This window comes from Archocentrus centrarchus, chromosome 3 (genome assembly GCF_007364275.1).
Source record: "Archocentrus centrarchus isolate MPI-CPG fArcCen1 chromosome 3, fArcCen1, whole genome shotgun sequence".
Classification (NCBI taxonomy): domain Eukaryota; kingdom Metazoa; phylum Chordata; class Actinopteri; order Cichliformes; family Cichlidae; genus Archocentrus; species Archocentrus centrarchus.
This window is the reverse complement of record NC_044348.1, coordinates 11,825,583-11,843,688: the sequence shown is the minus strand read 5'-3', so window position 1 is coordinate 11,843,688 and position 18,106 is coordinate 11,825,583. Positions and strand designations below refer to the sequence as shown.

The window sequence follows — 18,106 nt, the reverse complement described above, 5'->3', positions numbered from 1 at the left end:
ATTAAATCCTTTATCGTCGTCAAAGCACACAGATCTCAGATCGGTTATTCTATAATTCTACTGTCATTTCCATACCAACAACTGATTCGAGATCAGAAATAGATGTAATAAACCGGTGGTGTAACAGGGTAATGGGACCCTTCAAACCGGGAACTTTCATGCGAAGGCAATAATTGCTTTCCGGATGAAAATACTGTTGCAAAAAACGTTAAAAAGGGATTCCTTTTTTCTGCTCCAGTGGCTTTAATGGTTCATCACGCACAGTGCCGTCGCGGTAGTGGTGTGCCTCCGTTTTTCATGTGTAAGTGCGTTTTGGAGCGCAAACCATGGGAGTGCACGGACTGTGGAGGCTGCTGGAGAGCACCGGGAAACCCATCAACCCTGAGACTCTGGAAGGAAAGATCCTCGCTGTTGGTATCCTCACTTAGAGATACTGTATTTACCTTTTATCTGCCGTTGTTTGCTTCTTCTATCTCTGCAGTGTATGGATTTTACTGACTTCTGTTAAACCATAGCAGAAACCTTAACTACACCCCCCCCAGACATCAGTATATGGCTGAACCAGGCGGTGAAAGGAGTGAGGGACCGGGACGGCAACAGCGTCCAGAACGCCCACCTGCTCACTCTCTTCCACCGCATCTGCAAGCTGCTTTTCTTCCGCATCAGGCCGGTCTTTGTGTTTGATGGCGACGCACCGCTGCTGAAGAAGCAGACCCTTGTAAGTCATTGTGTGCTTAAATGTTTTCCGCTCAAGCGTGCGATTCCCGTTTAGCCTCTTAATTTCTCCTTGTTTTCTGCTGGGGCTCTCCTGCAGGCTCTGAGGAGGCAGAGGAAGGAGGAGCTGACCCGTGAGTCCAGAAACACGAATGAGAAACTCATCAAAACATTCCTGAAGAGACAGGCTATCAAAGCTGCTCTTGGAGATCACAGGTAAGGGATGGAGCATACCAGAACTAGCAGTAAAAAAAAAAAAAAAAACCCACTCTGCTCCTGGAGTCTTTATAGTGTCAGTGTTGTTGTCTGAAGGTAACCCACGTTTCTTCCTTGCCACAGTAAGGAGCCTCTCCCCAGCCTCTCCAGTGTGAAGAGAAATGAGGTGGATGACATGTATGTTCTGCCATCCCTGCCCCCTGCAGAGGACAAGGACAAAAGCAGGTTACTGTTCACTCGCTTACATACATTAAAGGGGCAGATACGTCAGTCAGAATAATACCAGCATCTTCCGTCTGCCTTCTTCGAAGCAGGCAAAAGGCTGGAAAGCTCTTTTCCTCCCCATGTGTGGACATGACAGAGGTGCTGTGTGAAAGCAAAAACAAATGGTTTCACACCCATGACTAGAAACATTTTATTTTCAATTATCTTTTTTAAAACTGACTCATCAAATAACCAACTAGTGCATATAAACTGTGCCCTGGGGAGCAGTTGGTAAAGTACTTGGTTGGCTTTATTCAGTGTCATTTCAGATGTTGTGTGCAATAAGAAATGTTTGAATGTTTTCCCTTCAATTTGCAGTTCAGAGGAGGAGGAAGAAAAAGAGGAGGAGGAGGAAATTGTTGACAGTTATTACATGTATCAGGTACATGTCCAAAATAATTTTACACTTTACGCCTCTGTTCATATAGCGGTATCTGTCTTTATTTTAATTTTATTGTATAACTGCCCCCACTGACTGACATTTAAAGGCAGCTTGTTCTTTGTGCCTCAGGGAGAAGTGTGTGAAGATCCCAACTCAATGGACATCAACTCGGAGGAGTTTGCCAGCCTGCCTCCTGAAATGAAACACGAGATCCTCAAAGACATGAAAGAGTTTTCCAAAAGACGGCGCACCATGTTTCACAAACCTCCAGAGGTACAGCGCACTCTCAGGCTACATCCGTGCTAATGTGTTTTCATTTTAAAATAAAGCTTTAAAACTAACATTTTTCCATAGTAACCTACAGTTGTGGTCAGACGTTTACATTCACTCATCCCAAATAAATTCATCCTGATGCTTATTCTCTCCCTCTCAGCGGTCAGGAGACTTCTCGCAGTACCAGTTGGCCGGCCTGCTGCAGAGGAACCAGCTGAACCAGCGTCTGGAGGGAGTTGAGAAAGAGATGAACCAGCGAAATGTGGGCAGCGCTCCAGAGCTCTGCCAGCAGGACGGAGCTCAGCACAGTCGTAGTGTGGAGTCACAGCGACTTGTTTCAGAAGACCATTCTCACTATATCCTTATTAAAGGTGAAGCAGTTGGTAGGCTGTCACATTACTGTGCCGTGTACGCACAATAAATAATCAGTGCTATAGATTTATTTTCTAAATTGTGTTTAAATCTCTGTAAATACATTTGGTAAATAGAAATTGTTGTTTGGAAGACAGGAAATGGATCTATTACTAACTAACTAAACTTTGTATTAGTTTATAAAACTGCACTCCATCTTATCTTCATAGACTCCAAAACGAGTGAGACTGCCGCTGAGAGCCGACCTGCAGCTGCCCCCTGGTCTGGGAGCACCCTGTCAGGCTGTAAAAGACGGGCCCCGGACAGACCTGAGCCCCTGTGGCGTCCTGTCTGTGAGGAAGAGGAGAAAGTGCGGGCTTCCTCCTCAGAAGACTCCAAACCCTCTGTATCAAAACTGTCTCAGGGAGACACATCACCGCCCTCGCCTCGAACACTCAAAGCAATCCAGGCTGCGATTAACGATAGCTCCGATGAGGAGAAGTGTGACCAGAGTAAGACGGATGGCAGCATGTCTCCACGAACACTGCTGGCAATCCAGCAGGTTCTGGCTGAGGAGGAAGGTGGAGCTGTTGAATTTAATAGTAGCTCACCCATCAAACCCCACACAAATATCCATCGTCGTGTGGCACGAGTGGTCACCAGCAGCTCAGAGGAAGAGGCCGAACCTTCGATCAAAGAAAAAGATGTTAAGACGAGCCTGACAGGACACAGTCTGCATGTCAGAGACAGGTTGTTGGATAGTAGTTCTGAAGACGAGATGGAAGAATTGATTGGACAGAGAAATAAAGCACTTCGATTTGCAGCAACAGAAATCAACTCAGAAGGTCAGACAAAGAAAGCAGAATTGTCTGAGGATATAAGGTCAGGAAGTCCCGCCCGAGTCGAGAAACGAGAACAGATTGAGAGAAGAGACACAGAGCACAAACCGCAGGACACTGCTGCTGCTGCATCTGATCGAAACGCCGCATCTACAAGCCTCTCTCCTCAGCTCTGTGGAAGACCTGCTGCACTCTTAGAGAAGTTCACTGAAGCTCCAGAGACAAATGGATACGAAGTGAAGTCAGAGAGCAGCGAGGAAGGTGAATCAGAAGGTACAGAAATAGGCTCATTAAGATCGCAGGCATTTGAAATGTGTTAAACTGATAGAGGTGACCTGCTGCTTCCATGTGTCTGATTTTCTTTTTTATGTAAGATGATGAGTTTTGTTTTTAAGACAAAACTTTGAACTGGGCCACATCGGTTTCTGAAAAAGCTGATTTTTTTTTTTTTTTTTTTTTTTTAAATACAGAAACACATCACTGTAATAGAGAATATAAGAACAAGGCTGCATACGACACAACTTTAGGATGCATGTCATCAACTGAAACCATAACAAGGTGCCTAAGTTGAATAGACCTCCCAGAAAAATTAAGTTATTTAGCTGGCAGGGTCGGTTTTTTTACATCTAGGAAAAACAGTTACAAAATGTTTTATCAACCAGATTTGAAAGTATAATTATTAATGATCAAACTCTGTGCTCTGCTGATTTGGTAGGTGTTCAGGAAATTCAGCATTAGTTCAGGTAGACCTCTAAGTGAAGCTAACAGTCCTGCAATCGTGATACATCAGCTGATCTCAGTGCCAGCCCAGATGGTGGCTCAGCTGATCGAATTAACAAATCTGATATAGGGCATTTATTAAGCTACATTTGGTGCCCACAGTCGATGATGCTGCTGCAGCTGCTGCTCAAACCAACTTGACCCCCCTGCTCCTTTCATGTAATGTGCATGGTAGTCTTAAATTAAATAAAACTGATATTGTTTGGAATAAAACACCAACATGTCATATGTCTGATGCTTTTCAAGCTGGCAATACTTCTGTTTGGAGATGCTTCTGTTTCATTCACAAGGAAATAAGATCAAATTCTGGCTACAGTTCTTTTTTTAATTTTGCGGGGGTGGGGGAAAAAAAGCTTACCGCAGCAAAATGAGAATGAAGAATGAAAAGTAGCTCATCTCAGCATATTCATGTGTGTGTGTGTGTGTGTGTGTGTGTGTGTGTGTGTTCTCAGAGAGCTTCATTGAGGTGTCAGACGACTCAAAAGAGGAGGATACAGATGACTCACTTGTGATAACTGGAGAGAAAACACATCCAGATGAAGTCCATAAAGACGAGGCAAAGGAGGAAGAAAAATCCGAGGAAAGTTTAACAGAACTTTCCTCGGCTGCTCGTCTGAACTCAGAGGAAGAAACGGACACAAAGACACAGAGTGAGACGAAAGAGGAGACAGAGGCAGACTCCAGGTCAGCTCCAGCCATCAATGAATGGGAACACTTTGATGTGGTAGGTGTCTGTAAATATGCAGTTGAGCAATGTTTGACTGACAGGAAATTAATTTCCAGCCATTTTGATGATCCATTAGTAGTTAAGCGGTCCTACAAAAATTATGAGACATGACCTACATTTTATCCTTTTTAGTAAACACTAATTTTTAAAGATTCATGACTGCAGTTTTGCATTTAAACTTTATTAATCCCACACTGGGGAAATTCGCTTGTTATAGCAGCAAAAGGGTCAGGAAAAAAAGTGAATCAGAGATTTATCCATCCATCCATCCATTCTCTTCCGCTTATCCGGGGCCAGGTCGCGGGGGCAGGAGCCTAAGCAGAGAAGCCCAGGCTTCCCTCTCCCCAGCCACCCCAAGGCATTCCCAGGCCAGCCGAGAGATATAATCTCTCCAGCGTGTCCTGGGTCTACCCGGGGCCTCCTCCCGTGGTAGACCCAGGACAGATTTATTAGAAAAATAAAAATAGAAAAATAAATAAGAAAAATAGACATATACCAAAGATGTTTTTTATATGTACATGAAGTGCTGTTGGAATGATAAAATATACACACGTATTTTTAAGCAGGCTTTTTATCATGTGTGCATATTTTAGTCTGACTGCTGTTGGGATGAAGGCGCTCCATCCTACACAGTGGCTGTAGCTGCTCAGGGCCTCCACAGTCACGTGCAGGGGGTGAGAGGTATTGTCCATAATGGACATTAGCTTGGCTTATAGCCTCCTCTCACCCACTTCCTCTATAGAGTCTAGGGGTCTGGCCCTCTTCAACTCTATTGAGTAGTTTCCTGTCCCTCTCTGTGCTGCCACCTGCTGGATGCCATCACCATGTCTCGGTAATGTCCTGCACACTCCAAAAGACCTCAGCCTGCCCAGAAGATGGAGCCAACTTTGGCCCTTCTTGTACAGAGTTTGTGTTATCTGGCCAGTCCAGTTTACTGTCCACCCCCTCGATGTCCTAATCATGGACGTTCACTGGTGAGATAAGTGTTGGCTTTCTCCAGAAGTCAACCACCATCTCCTTTGTCTTACTGGTGTTAATGTGCAGGTGGTTGAGTTCACACCTGGTGAAGAAGTCAGTGGTGGCTTTTATAAACTCCAGATCATTTAGAGAACTTCTGGAGGTGGCACTTAGTGGCATTATAACTAAAGTCTGATATGTAGAGGGTAAATAGGAAGGGAGAAAGCACCATCCCCTGAGGGGTCCCTGTGCTGCATACCACCACCTCAGCCACACAGTCCTGAAGTGTCATGTACTGTGGTCTGTTGGTGAGGTAGTTGATTGTCCATGCAGTAAAGTGATGATTGACTCCTGCTCCTTGTAACTTCTCCCTCAGTAGTGTCGGTTTAATTGTATTGAAAACGCTGGAGAAGTCAAAACACATGACCCTCACGGTGCTTCCAGTCCTCTCCAGGTGAGACAGTGATGTGTGCAGGAGGTAAATGACTGCATCACCCACCCCAATACCAGGATGGTAAGCAAACTGCAGGGGGTCCAGGGGCGTGCTCACCAGAGGTTGGAGGATGGTGTTAAGGATGATCCTCTCCAGGATCTTTATCAGGTGGGAAGTTAAGACCTCAGGTCTGAAATGGTTAGGCTCCCTGGGGTGCACAGTCTTTGGCACTGGAACCACACAGGAAGTGTTCCACAGGACAGGGACCTTCTCCAGACTAAGGCTCAGATTAAATATGTGCATTACCACTCCACAGAGTTGATCTGCACAGTCCCTCAGCAGTTGATCTATCTACTGCTTTTCTGGTCTTGATCTTCTTTAGCTCCTTCCTCACCTGATCAGCAGACAAGGAGAGGGGGTGTAAAAGGGTAAGCCTCAAGTGGTGTGAAGAGGGGGCAGATGTGGGAGGTTTTTATATCTTTTTTTAAATCTGAAGGTGTGTGTGTGTGTGTGTGTGTGTGTGTGTGTGTGTGTGTGTGTGTGTGTGTGTGTGTGTGTGTGTGTGTGTGTGGTTCTGCAGGATGAGCTGGAGGCTCTGGAGAGCTCACTGAAAGTGGAGCAGAGCAACCTGAGGGAGCAGAAGCAGCAGCAGGAGAGGATGGCCAACACAGTCACTGGGCAGATGTACCTGGAAAGCCAGGTGAAAGAGAAATCACATCAGCACATATAGACGCACATAAACCTCGCAGGCAGTTCAACTTTTTTTTAAAGTAGATGTATACTATTTTACTACACAAAATAAAAATCAGCATGTAAATAGAGTAACACTGTCAGTGGATCTGACAGATCAGAGCAGGTGTGACAGCCAGCGGGGGATAAATTTCTCTGCACTGCCCAGTGCAACATTCCCAGAGTCAGTGTTACCTCACGGACTTTGGTGTGTGTCTGCATGTGTTAAGTCTGTGTGTTGGGTTATGCATGTGTCTGCCAGCTTGCTCATACTCTTGAAAGCCACAGGCTGTCAGCATTTTCTCCTTCATAAAATTCACGCTAATGTAAAAGCGACAGATCGTTTTTTAATCCTGTCAGCAGCTCTGATAATGAGCTGCTAAGAGCAGAAGAATCTCTGCTGACCACCGAAACATCCATCGCCTGTTGAGCTGAAAAGATCATAATTTTAAGAATATATTTTCAAAAAAAAAGCCCCAGATGTCATGAATAATGAGACATAAAGACCTGAATACCAGCTTTGATACTGAGAATACTGTGCATCATCTTATTTTGCTTTGTGACTGCTTGAAACCAGGAGCTGCTGCGGCTGTTCGGCGTGCCGTATCTGGTGGCTCCGATGGAGGCCGAGGCTCAGTGTGCAGCACTCGATCACGCTGACCAGACGCACGGGACCATCACCGACGACTCGGACGTGTGGCTGTTCGGGGGACGTCACGTTTACAAGAACTTCTTCAGCCAGAACAAATATGTAGAACATTACCAGTACAGCGACCTGCAGAACCAGCTCGGTCAGTCAAAGCCACCGTTGTTCATGTGTCTTTGCAGTTATGAGGGGGGGAAAAAAAAAAAAAAATCAAAGGATGATCATTCCAGCCGGCTTCCGATCGAATCAAATCTCCTGTTGAATGTAGAAATGCACACTGACCCACGTGCAGCCGTGCGATTGATTTAATTTGATTCATGTTCACACGTTTGCAGTTGCAGAGGTGTCATATTTTATGGGAGTGTTGTAATAGTGCTAAGATGACACATCACAACAGGAATCTCATAAGCTAATATTGCACATATCAGGGACGGGTGTTTGTGTGACAGGCTGTCAGCAGTATCTAACTGCTGAGGGTGTTATCTCATTTTCTTATTGTTCCTTTTTATCTCACCTCCATCAGGTCTGGACAGGACTAAAATGATCAATCTGGCTTACCTGCTTGGAAGTGACTACACAGAGGGTGTGCCGGGGGTCGGATATGTGACTGGTATGGAGATATTGAATGAGTTTCCGGGACCAGGACTGGAGCCATTAGTAGAGTTCAGGTGTGTGAGATTGCTTCAGGGATTAGGATGATTAAAGGCATTAGAAAAGGTCTTTAATCCAGTTTCATTGTACACTCTATAATGACAGTAAAGACATTCTATTCTATTCTAATCCATTTTCCTAGTTAACGTTATTGCTTATTGCAGTATTATATAAATCTTTACAATAAATACAACCCCAATTCAAAGAAAAAAAAAGTGTTAAAAAAAATAAAATAAAACCAGAATGCAATGATTGGCAAATCTTATAAATCCATATTTGATTCACTGTAGAACACAGAAAACATGTCAGAGGTTTAAACCAAGAAATTTCAATATTAGCTCATTTTGAATTTAGTGGTGGCAACACATCTCAAAAAAGCTGGGACAGGGGAAACAAAAGGCTGGAAAAGTAAGTGGTACCAAAAAAAGAAAACAGCCAGAGCAGCCATTCCCAAAGTCGAGAGTTCTGCGGCCACTTAAAAACTAGAAAATCCCACGGGGCCCACCCAATCTTAAATCTCCACTCTAATCAAAATGCAAGAGAAAATGATGTTTTTACATGAAAATTTTATTAAAAACCATAAAAAAAAAACAGGCTGTTGGCTATAAATTGCTAATGCTACCGAGTCATATGTAAAGTGCTAATGTCAATATGTGACCTGCTCTCCACTGGGACACTTGGCTCCTTTGTCAGACAAGAATGGGACAACATTCCTCTCCCAAAAGTCCAGCAACCGGCCTCCCCAGCTCTCAGACATTCACAGACTGCTGTAAGAAGGAGGGGGTGCTACAGATCGGTAAACAACTTCTTTGAGGCGTGTTGCTGCCACCAAACCCAAAATGAGCCAATATTTTTCTTAAAATGGTACTTTTTTTTTTTCTTTCTTTTTAAGTTTTAACATCTGATGTGTTTTCTGTGTTCTGTTGTAAATAAAATATGGATTTATGCATTTGTTTTGGGGGGGAATTGGGGTTGTAAGTACTGCCAGAAAAGGTGTTAAATGTTGTTTCTGTATCTAAAGGGTTACTACTGTCTGCCTGTATTTTTAAATTCATTTGAATTCACTGCAGTAAATGGTGGTCAGACACTCAGGAGAAAAAGCGCCTGGTGGCCGATCCTCGCGACACCAAAGTTAAGAAGAAACTGAGGGATCTAAAGCTGCAGCCTGGTTTCCCCAACCCTGTGGTGGCTCAGGCTTACCTGCACCCTGCTGTGGACCAGTCAGACAGCTCCTTCAGCTGGGGACGCCCACAGCTGGACATGATCAAAGAATATCCTTCCTCTGTTTGGTTGGGTTTGCCTGTGTGTTCATGAATGTGTGAATATTTCTTAACCAGTGTTTTACATTCTGCCTGAGTCGCTTTGGCTGGAGCAGCCGGAAAACAGAGGAGACTGTTCAGCCTGTGATCAAGCAGCTCAGCACCCAGCAGGTAGCTCAGCCATGTACACGGCTGTTTTTAAAACGGGGATTTTATACTTGCGCTTTGAAAAATATCTCCATGCATATTAAAACCTCAAAAAGTGTTAATCACTGTCCAGACCGTGTCGAAGCCACAGGTTGCGGTATGACCCTATAGAAATGTTCACCAAGCATGGCGCACCAGCGCAAGAGATTTTGAGAGCAAGATGAGCAGCTCTGTTTTGAATGAGCTGGATGTTACAATGGGCCACAAAACCAAAGATCCTGATACTTCCTAATAACTGTGAGGGTGGACACCTTTACCAAAAAGGTGTCCTAACTGAAATGCTCCTACTCATGTTAGCCACTATACTGACAATCCGAGTTAATGGAAACAGTTAATAATTAGACAAAGGTAAGTAATTAGCTAATAGTGGAAATACTTATTTAAAGCTAAAAGTGACAGAGAGTTGGTTTAAATACACACACACAGTTACTGAGAGTACAATCAGTGGTAGTACAAATGCACAGCAAAGAAACCAAAGCACTGGCAATTTGTAATGTAAAAAACAAACAGAAACAAACACAACAGTATCCACCTGTGTATGACCCTGCTGCAGTTAATAATGTCTGTTTGTAGTTTTTAATCACCACAGTTTTAAATATGGCTGCATGCTCTCACATAAGCACACTAGCATCACTTAGTCTCTTAACCTCCAGAGACCCTGCATCCTCATATGGGGACCTCACATTTGGACTTTTCTGCATCTCATACTTCATTCTGCTCAGTGATTGTCCCTGTGTGTGGACTTTTTTTTTTTTCTGTTGAAAGATGATGAGTTTTTCTACTTATCAGGTCCAGCTAACCAAAACATGAGCCTGGGTCTCAGCAGGTTAAATGTCTCCAGTTTAATTGTGTACCTTTTTTGAAAAAGTCATTAACAGAAGCAACAAATAAAACCGCCTTGAAGTCCTCCATCGTTTATGTCTTGTCTGTTTTGGTTTAGACTCAGCTGCGGATAGACGCGTTCTTCCGCATGGAGCAACATGAAAAGCAGGCGATCCGCAGCCAGCGACTCCGCAGAGTTGTCACCTGCTTGAAGAGAAAAGAGAGAGAAGGAGGAGGAGGAGGAGGAGAGGAGGAGGAAGAGGACGACAGTGAGGACGAAACACATTCTCCATATAAATTCAAGAAAGGGAGTCAGAAGAAAGGAGGAGAGGAGAAAGATGTGAGGAGGTCTGTGGCAGGAGGAGGCTTTTTAAGTTCAGAGATGATGGATGAATCTCCTCTTACAGCTCTCAAAGATATCAGCAGCACCAGTCAGGAGTCCCCCTCAGTAAAGGCTGTCCCTCAGTCGAGTAAAACTCCACCTATGAGGGGTAGGATGAGCAGCAGCAGCTCTGGTGAGGATAGTGACGGTGGTCCTGGGGTTGCTATGGTTACAGCCCGATCTGTGTTCGAGGGAAACCAAAGAGGCCGTGGAGCGAAAAGCACGAGAGGGAGAGGACGCATGAGAGGAAAGGGCAGGGGGAAGAAGATATGAGGACTCCAAACTGCACATGAACTTTGAGATCATGCACACTCCCAAATGACTGATATTTAAAGGCCTGATTAAACTCAGGGCTTTTCTCCATTACAAAACATGAATTTTGTTCATAATTGCTGTGAACTATTAATAGGATATTATTTTTCCTAGTTGTAGATGTATGTGTGAGAGCAATGAGAAAACTTTGCATTAAATCTTTGAACTGTTCTTCATGTCATTTGTCTCCCCCGTGTGTCAACAATGAAACTGAGGGAGTTTTCAGCACAACAGATCCTTCAGACTTCTTTCAGGTCTTATTTCAGCCTCGTTTTTTTTTTTTTTTTTTTTTTTTTTTTGTACTAACACTCGTACCTAGTAACATAAAAAGCAAGTTAAATTGTTGGAACAGTTTCAGAAATTTCTATTCCGCTTCCAGCTCCAGCGTAGCAGCCCGTCAGTGCAGCTGTTCCTGTCAGTCACTGCGTCACACGGCGATGGTGGTGGGGAGGTGTGGGGAGCATGTCCAGAAAGAGCTTCAGATGTGGGGTCCAGCTGACGCTCAGTGTGGGAGTGCTGGACAATAAATTGGGAAACACTTTATTTGTGTGTAACTTAAAACCATAATGTTCCTGCCAGGGGGTCAGGATCCACAGTGACCCAAATTCACAGGACTTCATCCTTCATTACAAACCAAGAACTGCATTTGGCTGATACAAGATCTCCTGATCTGGGCGTTTCCTGCCCTGCTGCTGCCTTCAGACATGGAGACTCAGCAACCCAAGTCCATGGAGGACTCCAAAACCAAACAAGGTGAGAATCATTAAACTAGAGAGAACACATTATTCTTTTCTGCATAACATCAGTGTTATTCAGTTATTATTGCTGGCATAATGGCACTTATGAATCTGATGTTTGACTGTGTGAGACGTGTGGCTCTACTTAGTATTTACACACAGCTATAAATTGAGCTCCTGAGCTCTCCCTGTCCTCACTCAGCCTTTGCATTGTGCCTCGGTGGGCTCCCCTGACCTTTTCTCTAATGCAGCATTGCATAACTGAAGTTGTGGGTCAGAGTCTCCAAGTAGATGTCAGCACTGAGACATTGGCCTGAGTTAAAAACAAACAAATGCAGCAGGATCAGAGAGGCATTGTGAGCCAGATTGTTATTCATAGAGCAGAGAGTCAAATGTTAATGCTATATAAAAAAAGAAAAATCCCCATCTGATTACTCATTGGTTTAATTTAAGGCCACCTCAATTCAGTGTCATGCAGTCAGGGACAAAATAAAGGAAACGGCGGTCCTGCATTTTGTTGTATTGTCCTCCAGCATCCAGTGAGATGATAGCTGATAGGACTGTGGAAGAGTTGGTTCACCTAATTAAGATTTCTGCTTCCCGTCTTCTGCAGCGTTGCACACACAGAACATTTACACTGAGAAAAAAAAAATCAAATGTCCTCCCAGATCCAAAGTCCCTGTTAATCTGGATAATCAACCACCTTCACTACAAACATTTTTCAAAGAAGCTATTGTAGTTCTGTGGCAAATAAAAGCAAAACGCAGCATGTTTTTTTTGTGCCATTTGTCGGTAGAGCTGCAGGGAGAGGGAGATCTTCTGTGTTTGCTTGTTTTGATATGTTTGCCTGTTTTCTTCTTTTTCCTCTTTTTTAATTTAAGCAGTTGTCATTCAGTCAGTGTTGGTGCTTGTGGCACCACTGTTAATGTTATTTTCTTACCACAGTGCATATAACATGGGATTTCTTGTACACTGACCATTCAGGTAGCAGAATTAAAACAAATGCATTTAAGAGTAATTCGTATGCAAGATTAAATTTAAGGTTCATGTTACTGCATCACCATCATGGAGATTTTAAGGAGAAAAAAAAACAAGAACTGAAAATGTCATCTAAATGGAATGAGTCTGAACAGGATTTTGCAACATATGGTCTGAAAAATCAATTCTGCCATAAAAAATGATGACCTTTAAAAAACCTGCATTTGTTGGAGGCCACTGTCTTTTGGGGAGAGGAATATTATCTCATTCTTGTCTGATAGAGGATTCTAGCTGCTCAACAGTCCTGGGTCTTCATTGCTGTATTTTTCATTTCATGATGTGCCAAATGTCTTCATTTGGTGAAAGGTCTGGACTGCAGGCAGGCCAGTTCAGCACCCAGATTCTTTTACTAAGAGGCCATGTTGGTCTAATAGTTGCAGTATATAGTACTTAATATTGTCTTGCTGAAATATGCAATGCCTTCCCTGAAAAATACATCACTGGATGGGAGCGTATGTTGCGATACCTTTCAGCATTGATGGTGCTTTTCCAGATGATCTTACCCAACATGCCAACTTTCTTTGGGGTTATATCTTTGGATTATAATGCCAGTCAGGAAAGACATGTGAGATCAAGGTTTGTATCTGCCTCACCTGCTTTAAATAGTCCATTTGTCTGTCATGTGCTGGATATGATGGTCCTGCTTTTCCTTATTCACCATGAAGCGTCTCTACACAAACATTAGTGTTGATACAATATCTGTCTCACCTGTAGATGCCAAAGCAGGTGCTGCTGTGGACGCAGAGCTAGCCAGCGCCATAATGGCTCGGCAGTTTCACCCGCCTGTTACTGGTCCCGAGGTGTGGGAGGGATACGTCTTTTCTGATCTGGAGATTCTCATCAAAGAGTCCACGGACCTCTACGGAGCTGTACTCTGGCCCTCAGTGCGCCCAAGCATTATCCTCAGGTTTAAATGTTTGAATGCTCATAATTTTTACCCCTGTCACTGAAACATATACTTGGTTCCCTCTAACAGGCTATGGTGCTCTGTCACTTCTTAGAGACCAACCAAGACAAATACAATCTGCAGGACAAGAATGTGATTGAACTGGGTGCTGGAACTGGGCTTGTCACCATTGTGTCCAGCCTGTTAGGTACTCAAACATTCCCGTGATTAGTTTTAACCTCTGTGGTGATTTCTGTCACATTTCTTTTACTGTCTCTCTCTCTCCAGGTGCTAAGGTGACTTCCACTGACCTGCCCGATGTGTTGGGGAACCTCCAGTACAATGTAACACGCAACACCAAGGGCCGATGCAAGTACATCCCTCTGGTGGGTTTTATATTATAAACCCTTAGGTCAATACTGGGTAAAACTCCAGCAGCATTTACCACATATAACACCCTAAGAGTGTGATAAGATAAGATAAGATAAGATAAGATAAGATAAGATAAAACTTTAATGATCCCACGACGGGGAAATTTGCGTGTTACAGCAGCTCAGTACAGAAAACTAAAAATAGAATAGAATAAAATAAAATAGAAAAACACTATACACATATACATAAGCATATACAGAAAATATATAGTCAATACACACATGTACATATACACACATATACACACACATCAAAACACTATATACAGATATCAAAATATTATATACATAATACTTCTGGATGTAATGTATTGGTTTAAAACTGTTTAAAACAGCCCAGTATATTGTTGCCTTCAGGTCACAGAGCTGATTTGGGGTCAGGAGCTGGATCAACGTTTCCCACGTTCCACTCATTGTTTCGATTACATACTGGCAGCTGATGTGGTGTACGCCCACCCTTACCTGCAGGAACTGATGGACACCTTTGAATACCTGTGCCAGGAAAACACTCAGATCCTATGGGCTATGCGTTTCCGGCTGGACCCGGAAAACAGCTTTGTGGATCGCTTCCAGCAACGTTTCCAAGTGGAGGAACTGTACGACATTCCCAGTCTGAGCATCAAGCTGTACCGAGCCTGGAGTCACTCCAAATAAATCAAGATTAAAGATCAACTAACATCAAGTGTTGTTTTGTAATTTTTGTATTATATTGTATTATTACTTTGACAACTGGGCTCAGGAAAAATCAACTGTCACTTCCAGAATTAGACAATATTCAGTACACAAACCATTCTGTTGTAGTAATATATATATATATATATACACATACATATATGTGTGTGTGTGTGTGTGTGTGTGTGTGTGTGTGTGTGTGTGTGTGTGTGTGTGTGTGTGTGTGTGTGTGTGTGTGTGTGTTGTAGTAATATATATGTGGTTATATATATTTTAGTGTTGTCCACATATCACGTGTAAGGTACCAGTACGCAATGATCCTCAAAGTCAGTTGTGGTTTTGTTTTTTCCAGTTTTCATGAAGTAAGAGCTTTAATCATGTAGTTCATCTGTTATATAATTTTAGTTTTCTGACAGTGAAACTGGCCTTTACGTCTCCTTGACTTTGAAGCTGTGCTCACAGAAACACAATATATTGTCCTGTAGTTATACCTTTTTTAAATGACTTTCTGAGGTTTCTGTCCCCTGCCTGTGACACCACGTCTTTGCTGGTACATTCACTGGTACATATAAAGCTAAGCATATTAAATGCTAATGGATGCTGATATAGGCTACAGCCTGATTATGGTACATCTCAGAGGTTATCAAAATTTTTACATCACCAATCAGCTGCCAAAAACAAACAGCCAATATATTAAAGAGCAACACAGATACAAATCACATGTATACTTTTAATTCCATTCAGTGCTCAAATGGCTGTCGGTGTGCAGGGTTCATTCAGGGTTTTTTTTTTTTTTTCCCAGCATCATATCAATGAGTAAATTAGGCTGGAAGTAACCTTATAAAACAGACTTTTGAGACCAATAAACATATTCTAAACTCCACACATTTAGGCAGATAGATGCAGCTGTTGCTCATTACGGACCAATTACTGCAGAGGCCACACACAGCTGCATGAGGGGTGGATTGCTGAATGTTCCTCAGACATTTTCAGAGATAAATTCCCTTTCTTTGCATCACATTGTGGGTAATTTTATTGATTTTTGCGTTTTTATTAAACAGACACTTGGGCAGTAGTCATACTACTTATGGATACTAATTTGTGTAAGAGGGAAGTGTATGCTTTACTTTAGATCAAAAGAAAAGAAAAAAAATACCCCACATTTAAATTTTTACGTGTCAAATCTGACAGTGACCCACAGCACACCAACACCAACTCTCTAAAACTACTTCAGCTTCATTCAGCAGCCATCACAGTTTTCAGTCTGTGTGTTTTTCCCACAGCAAAGGACCAAAATGCACACTGACCACTGACTGCTGATGCCAACAAATACTTCTAGTGAACAAATCCATGTATGTGAAATGTATTACAACACTGTCACAAGAGGCATGCTGCTGCATCAAAGATGAAAAGTGGCAGTTCAGTCCTTTACATTCAGCAATGAAATCCATCAAACTCCAATAAAGGGAAAACATAACTGAAAACGGAGGAAGAAATAAAGCATGACAACGGCACCGCGGCGTCACGCGAGTCAAATTAATTTTGTATCTCTTAAAAAAGAGAGAACTAATTATGGCATCACCTGTTCCAAGTTCATCACTGCACTGGGTTGTTAGAATATTAGATTTCATATGTGGCAGAAAGATGTCTATAAAAATTGTAGGAAAGAAAACTATCAGACTCATCTTAACTTTTTGTTCCATTCATATCGCACTGAAAATACAAGTGCAGGGAGGTAGTATGTGTAATCATTAGTGTACAAAAGTATACGCAGAGGTAAATGTGTTGTGTATTCATTACATGAGATTGATTCATAGATAATTCAGTTTTTAATAAGCATTTATTGTAAATATGACAATTTTTGCAGCACCTCCAATACAAAAATTTTAATACACACAACAAACACTGGGATTTTGGTATGTGCAAAGTAAAACCTGTCATCTTTATATTGACCTGTATATTGATCCTATAGATATGGAAACATTTTCCTGATTTAAACACACACAGTTAAATAGGAATCATAATTTAATGAACAAGTTAAACATCATTTGAATCTAGTGCTCTATAAATTTTCACTTTAAGGCAGTGGTTAATAAATAATGAAGCCTGAAAGGCCTGGCAATATTTCTTTGTCAGTGTGTTCATAGAAAAACACTTTTTGGACTTCTGACAACTGCAAAATATGATGATGTCGGTGTGATGAGCGCTGGAGGATATAGTCATTTCTGAAATATGATAAAATTACCTTAAAGAATAAAGTTAAAACTTTTTTAAAGCAATTTCTCATGCACACCTTTGAATTTTTACACTTTTGGAAAGTTAATTTAATCAGCCTCAATTTCTTACAAGTTTCTAGGACTATAACATATAGCAACACCCCCCCAAATATTCCTTGATTTAAAATATGCAGATGTGGGTGAAATTGAGACAACCGCCCATTTAGATGATTGCCTCAGAGGCGTCCTCTGTCAAATGTAAAGCTTGACGTGTCACTCTGATGTCCGGAAAACTTGCTCGAACGGGGTTTGAGTGTAAACTGAGAATGTGATTCTCCTGCTCTTTTATTTCTCTGCAATTTTCCCCAGAGCAGCGATGTCTTTACTCTCCAGGATCTCCGTCTTCTGCTCAGGTTGAAGCACGGTGTTTGACACCATTGCTTTTGCCACCACTTGGATTCCCACAGCGGAAACGGCGCTGAAGAATTTCCTAGCCATCCACTGAGCAGGACGACTCTCCTGCCTATCCATCAACAAAACCCTGCTGGGGGAAAGTACAAAAGGTATGACTGAGAAATGCATTCGGCTGGATCCTGTTGATTAACAAAAGAGTTTACTTTTCTCACTCAACTTTAATGTCACACAGGAATGACTTTAGAAAAGGTGACACTGTGTCATGTTCACTGAGTCTTCCTCACTTGTCAAACTGCCACATAGCACATTTTGTTCTAGTCATCTCCATGTAGCCACATCCTGGTGTATTTTGAGACTAGCTGTTCCTCATCAGCCACTTTACTAAGTTGGACCTGCTTCGGCCTTCAGACCTGCCTTAATTCTTCATGGCACAGATCCAACAAGTCTTGACAGGTAAAACAAGTCTTGTGTGATAAAGCATTCGGATGATGACACTGCTGATTTAAATAGCGACATTTCTTTCTTAAATGTAGAAATCAGGAAGAGAAAAGGCCAATTAAGAATTTGCTGGAGAATCATCAGATTTTTACTTTTTTCTTTTTCTTTCTTTTTCTTTTTTTTTTTTTTTTTTTTTTTACAGCTGCCTGTAAAGGAATGGCTATGTTTCAAAAGAAGTAGCTGAATCAGGATCAATTTTGGGCCAAATTATAATCAACTCTCTGGCTAGACCGCTGCACTTTAATCTGATGGATGCGCGCTAAGATTTGA

General features: G+C 42.4%; 2 protein-coding genes across 2 annotated transcripts; both read left to right on the top strand.

The window, feature by feature from the left end:
* The first annotated feature begins 114 nt into the window (after positions 1 to 114).
* ercc5 (excision repair cross-complementation group 5) lies at positions 115 to 11,109 on the top strand. The gene is made up of 15 exons (XM_030758030.1): positions 115 to 414; positions 543 to 718; positions 815 to 930; positions 1,054 to 1,155; positions 1,513 to 1,576; positions 1,706 to 1,849; positions 2,010 to 2,220; positions 2,431 to 3,312; positions 4,272 to 4,543; positions 6,517 to 6,636; positions 7,243 to 7,456; positions 7,835 to 7,979; positions 9,033 to 9,233; positions 9,308 to 9,392; positions 10,369 to 11,109. The coding sequence occupies exons 1-15, from the start codon at positions 327 to 329 to the stop codon at positions 10,903 to 10,905; spliced, it is 3,357 nt and encodes a 1,118-aa protein (XP_030613890.1). The 5' UTR covers positions 115 to 326; the 3' UTR covers positions 10,906 to 11,109.
* Positions 11,110 to 11,425: 316 nt separating this feature from the next.
* Positions 11,426 to 14,704, top strand: mettl21e (methyltransferase like 21e). Its single transcript, XM_030726267.1, has 5 exons — positions 11,426 to 11,697; positions 13,434 to 13,603; positions 13,696 to 13,813; positions 13,894 to 13,991; positions 14,394 to 14,704. Exons 1-5 carry the CDS (start codon positions 11,649 to 11,651, stop codon positions 14,688 to 14,690), a joined length of 732 nt encoding a protein of 243 aa, XP_030582127.1. The 5' UTR covers positions 11,426 to 11,648; the 3' UTR covers positions 14,691 to 14,704.
* The last annotated feature ends 3,402 nt before the right edge of the window (positions 14,705 to 18,106 follow it).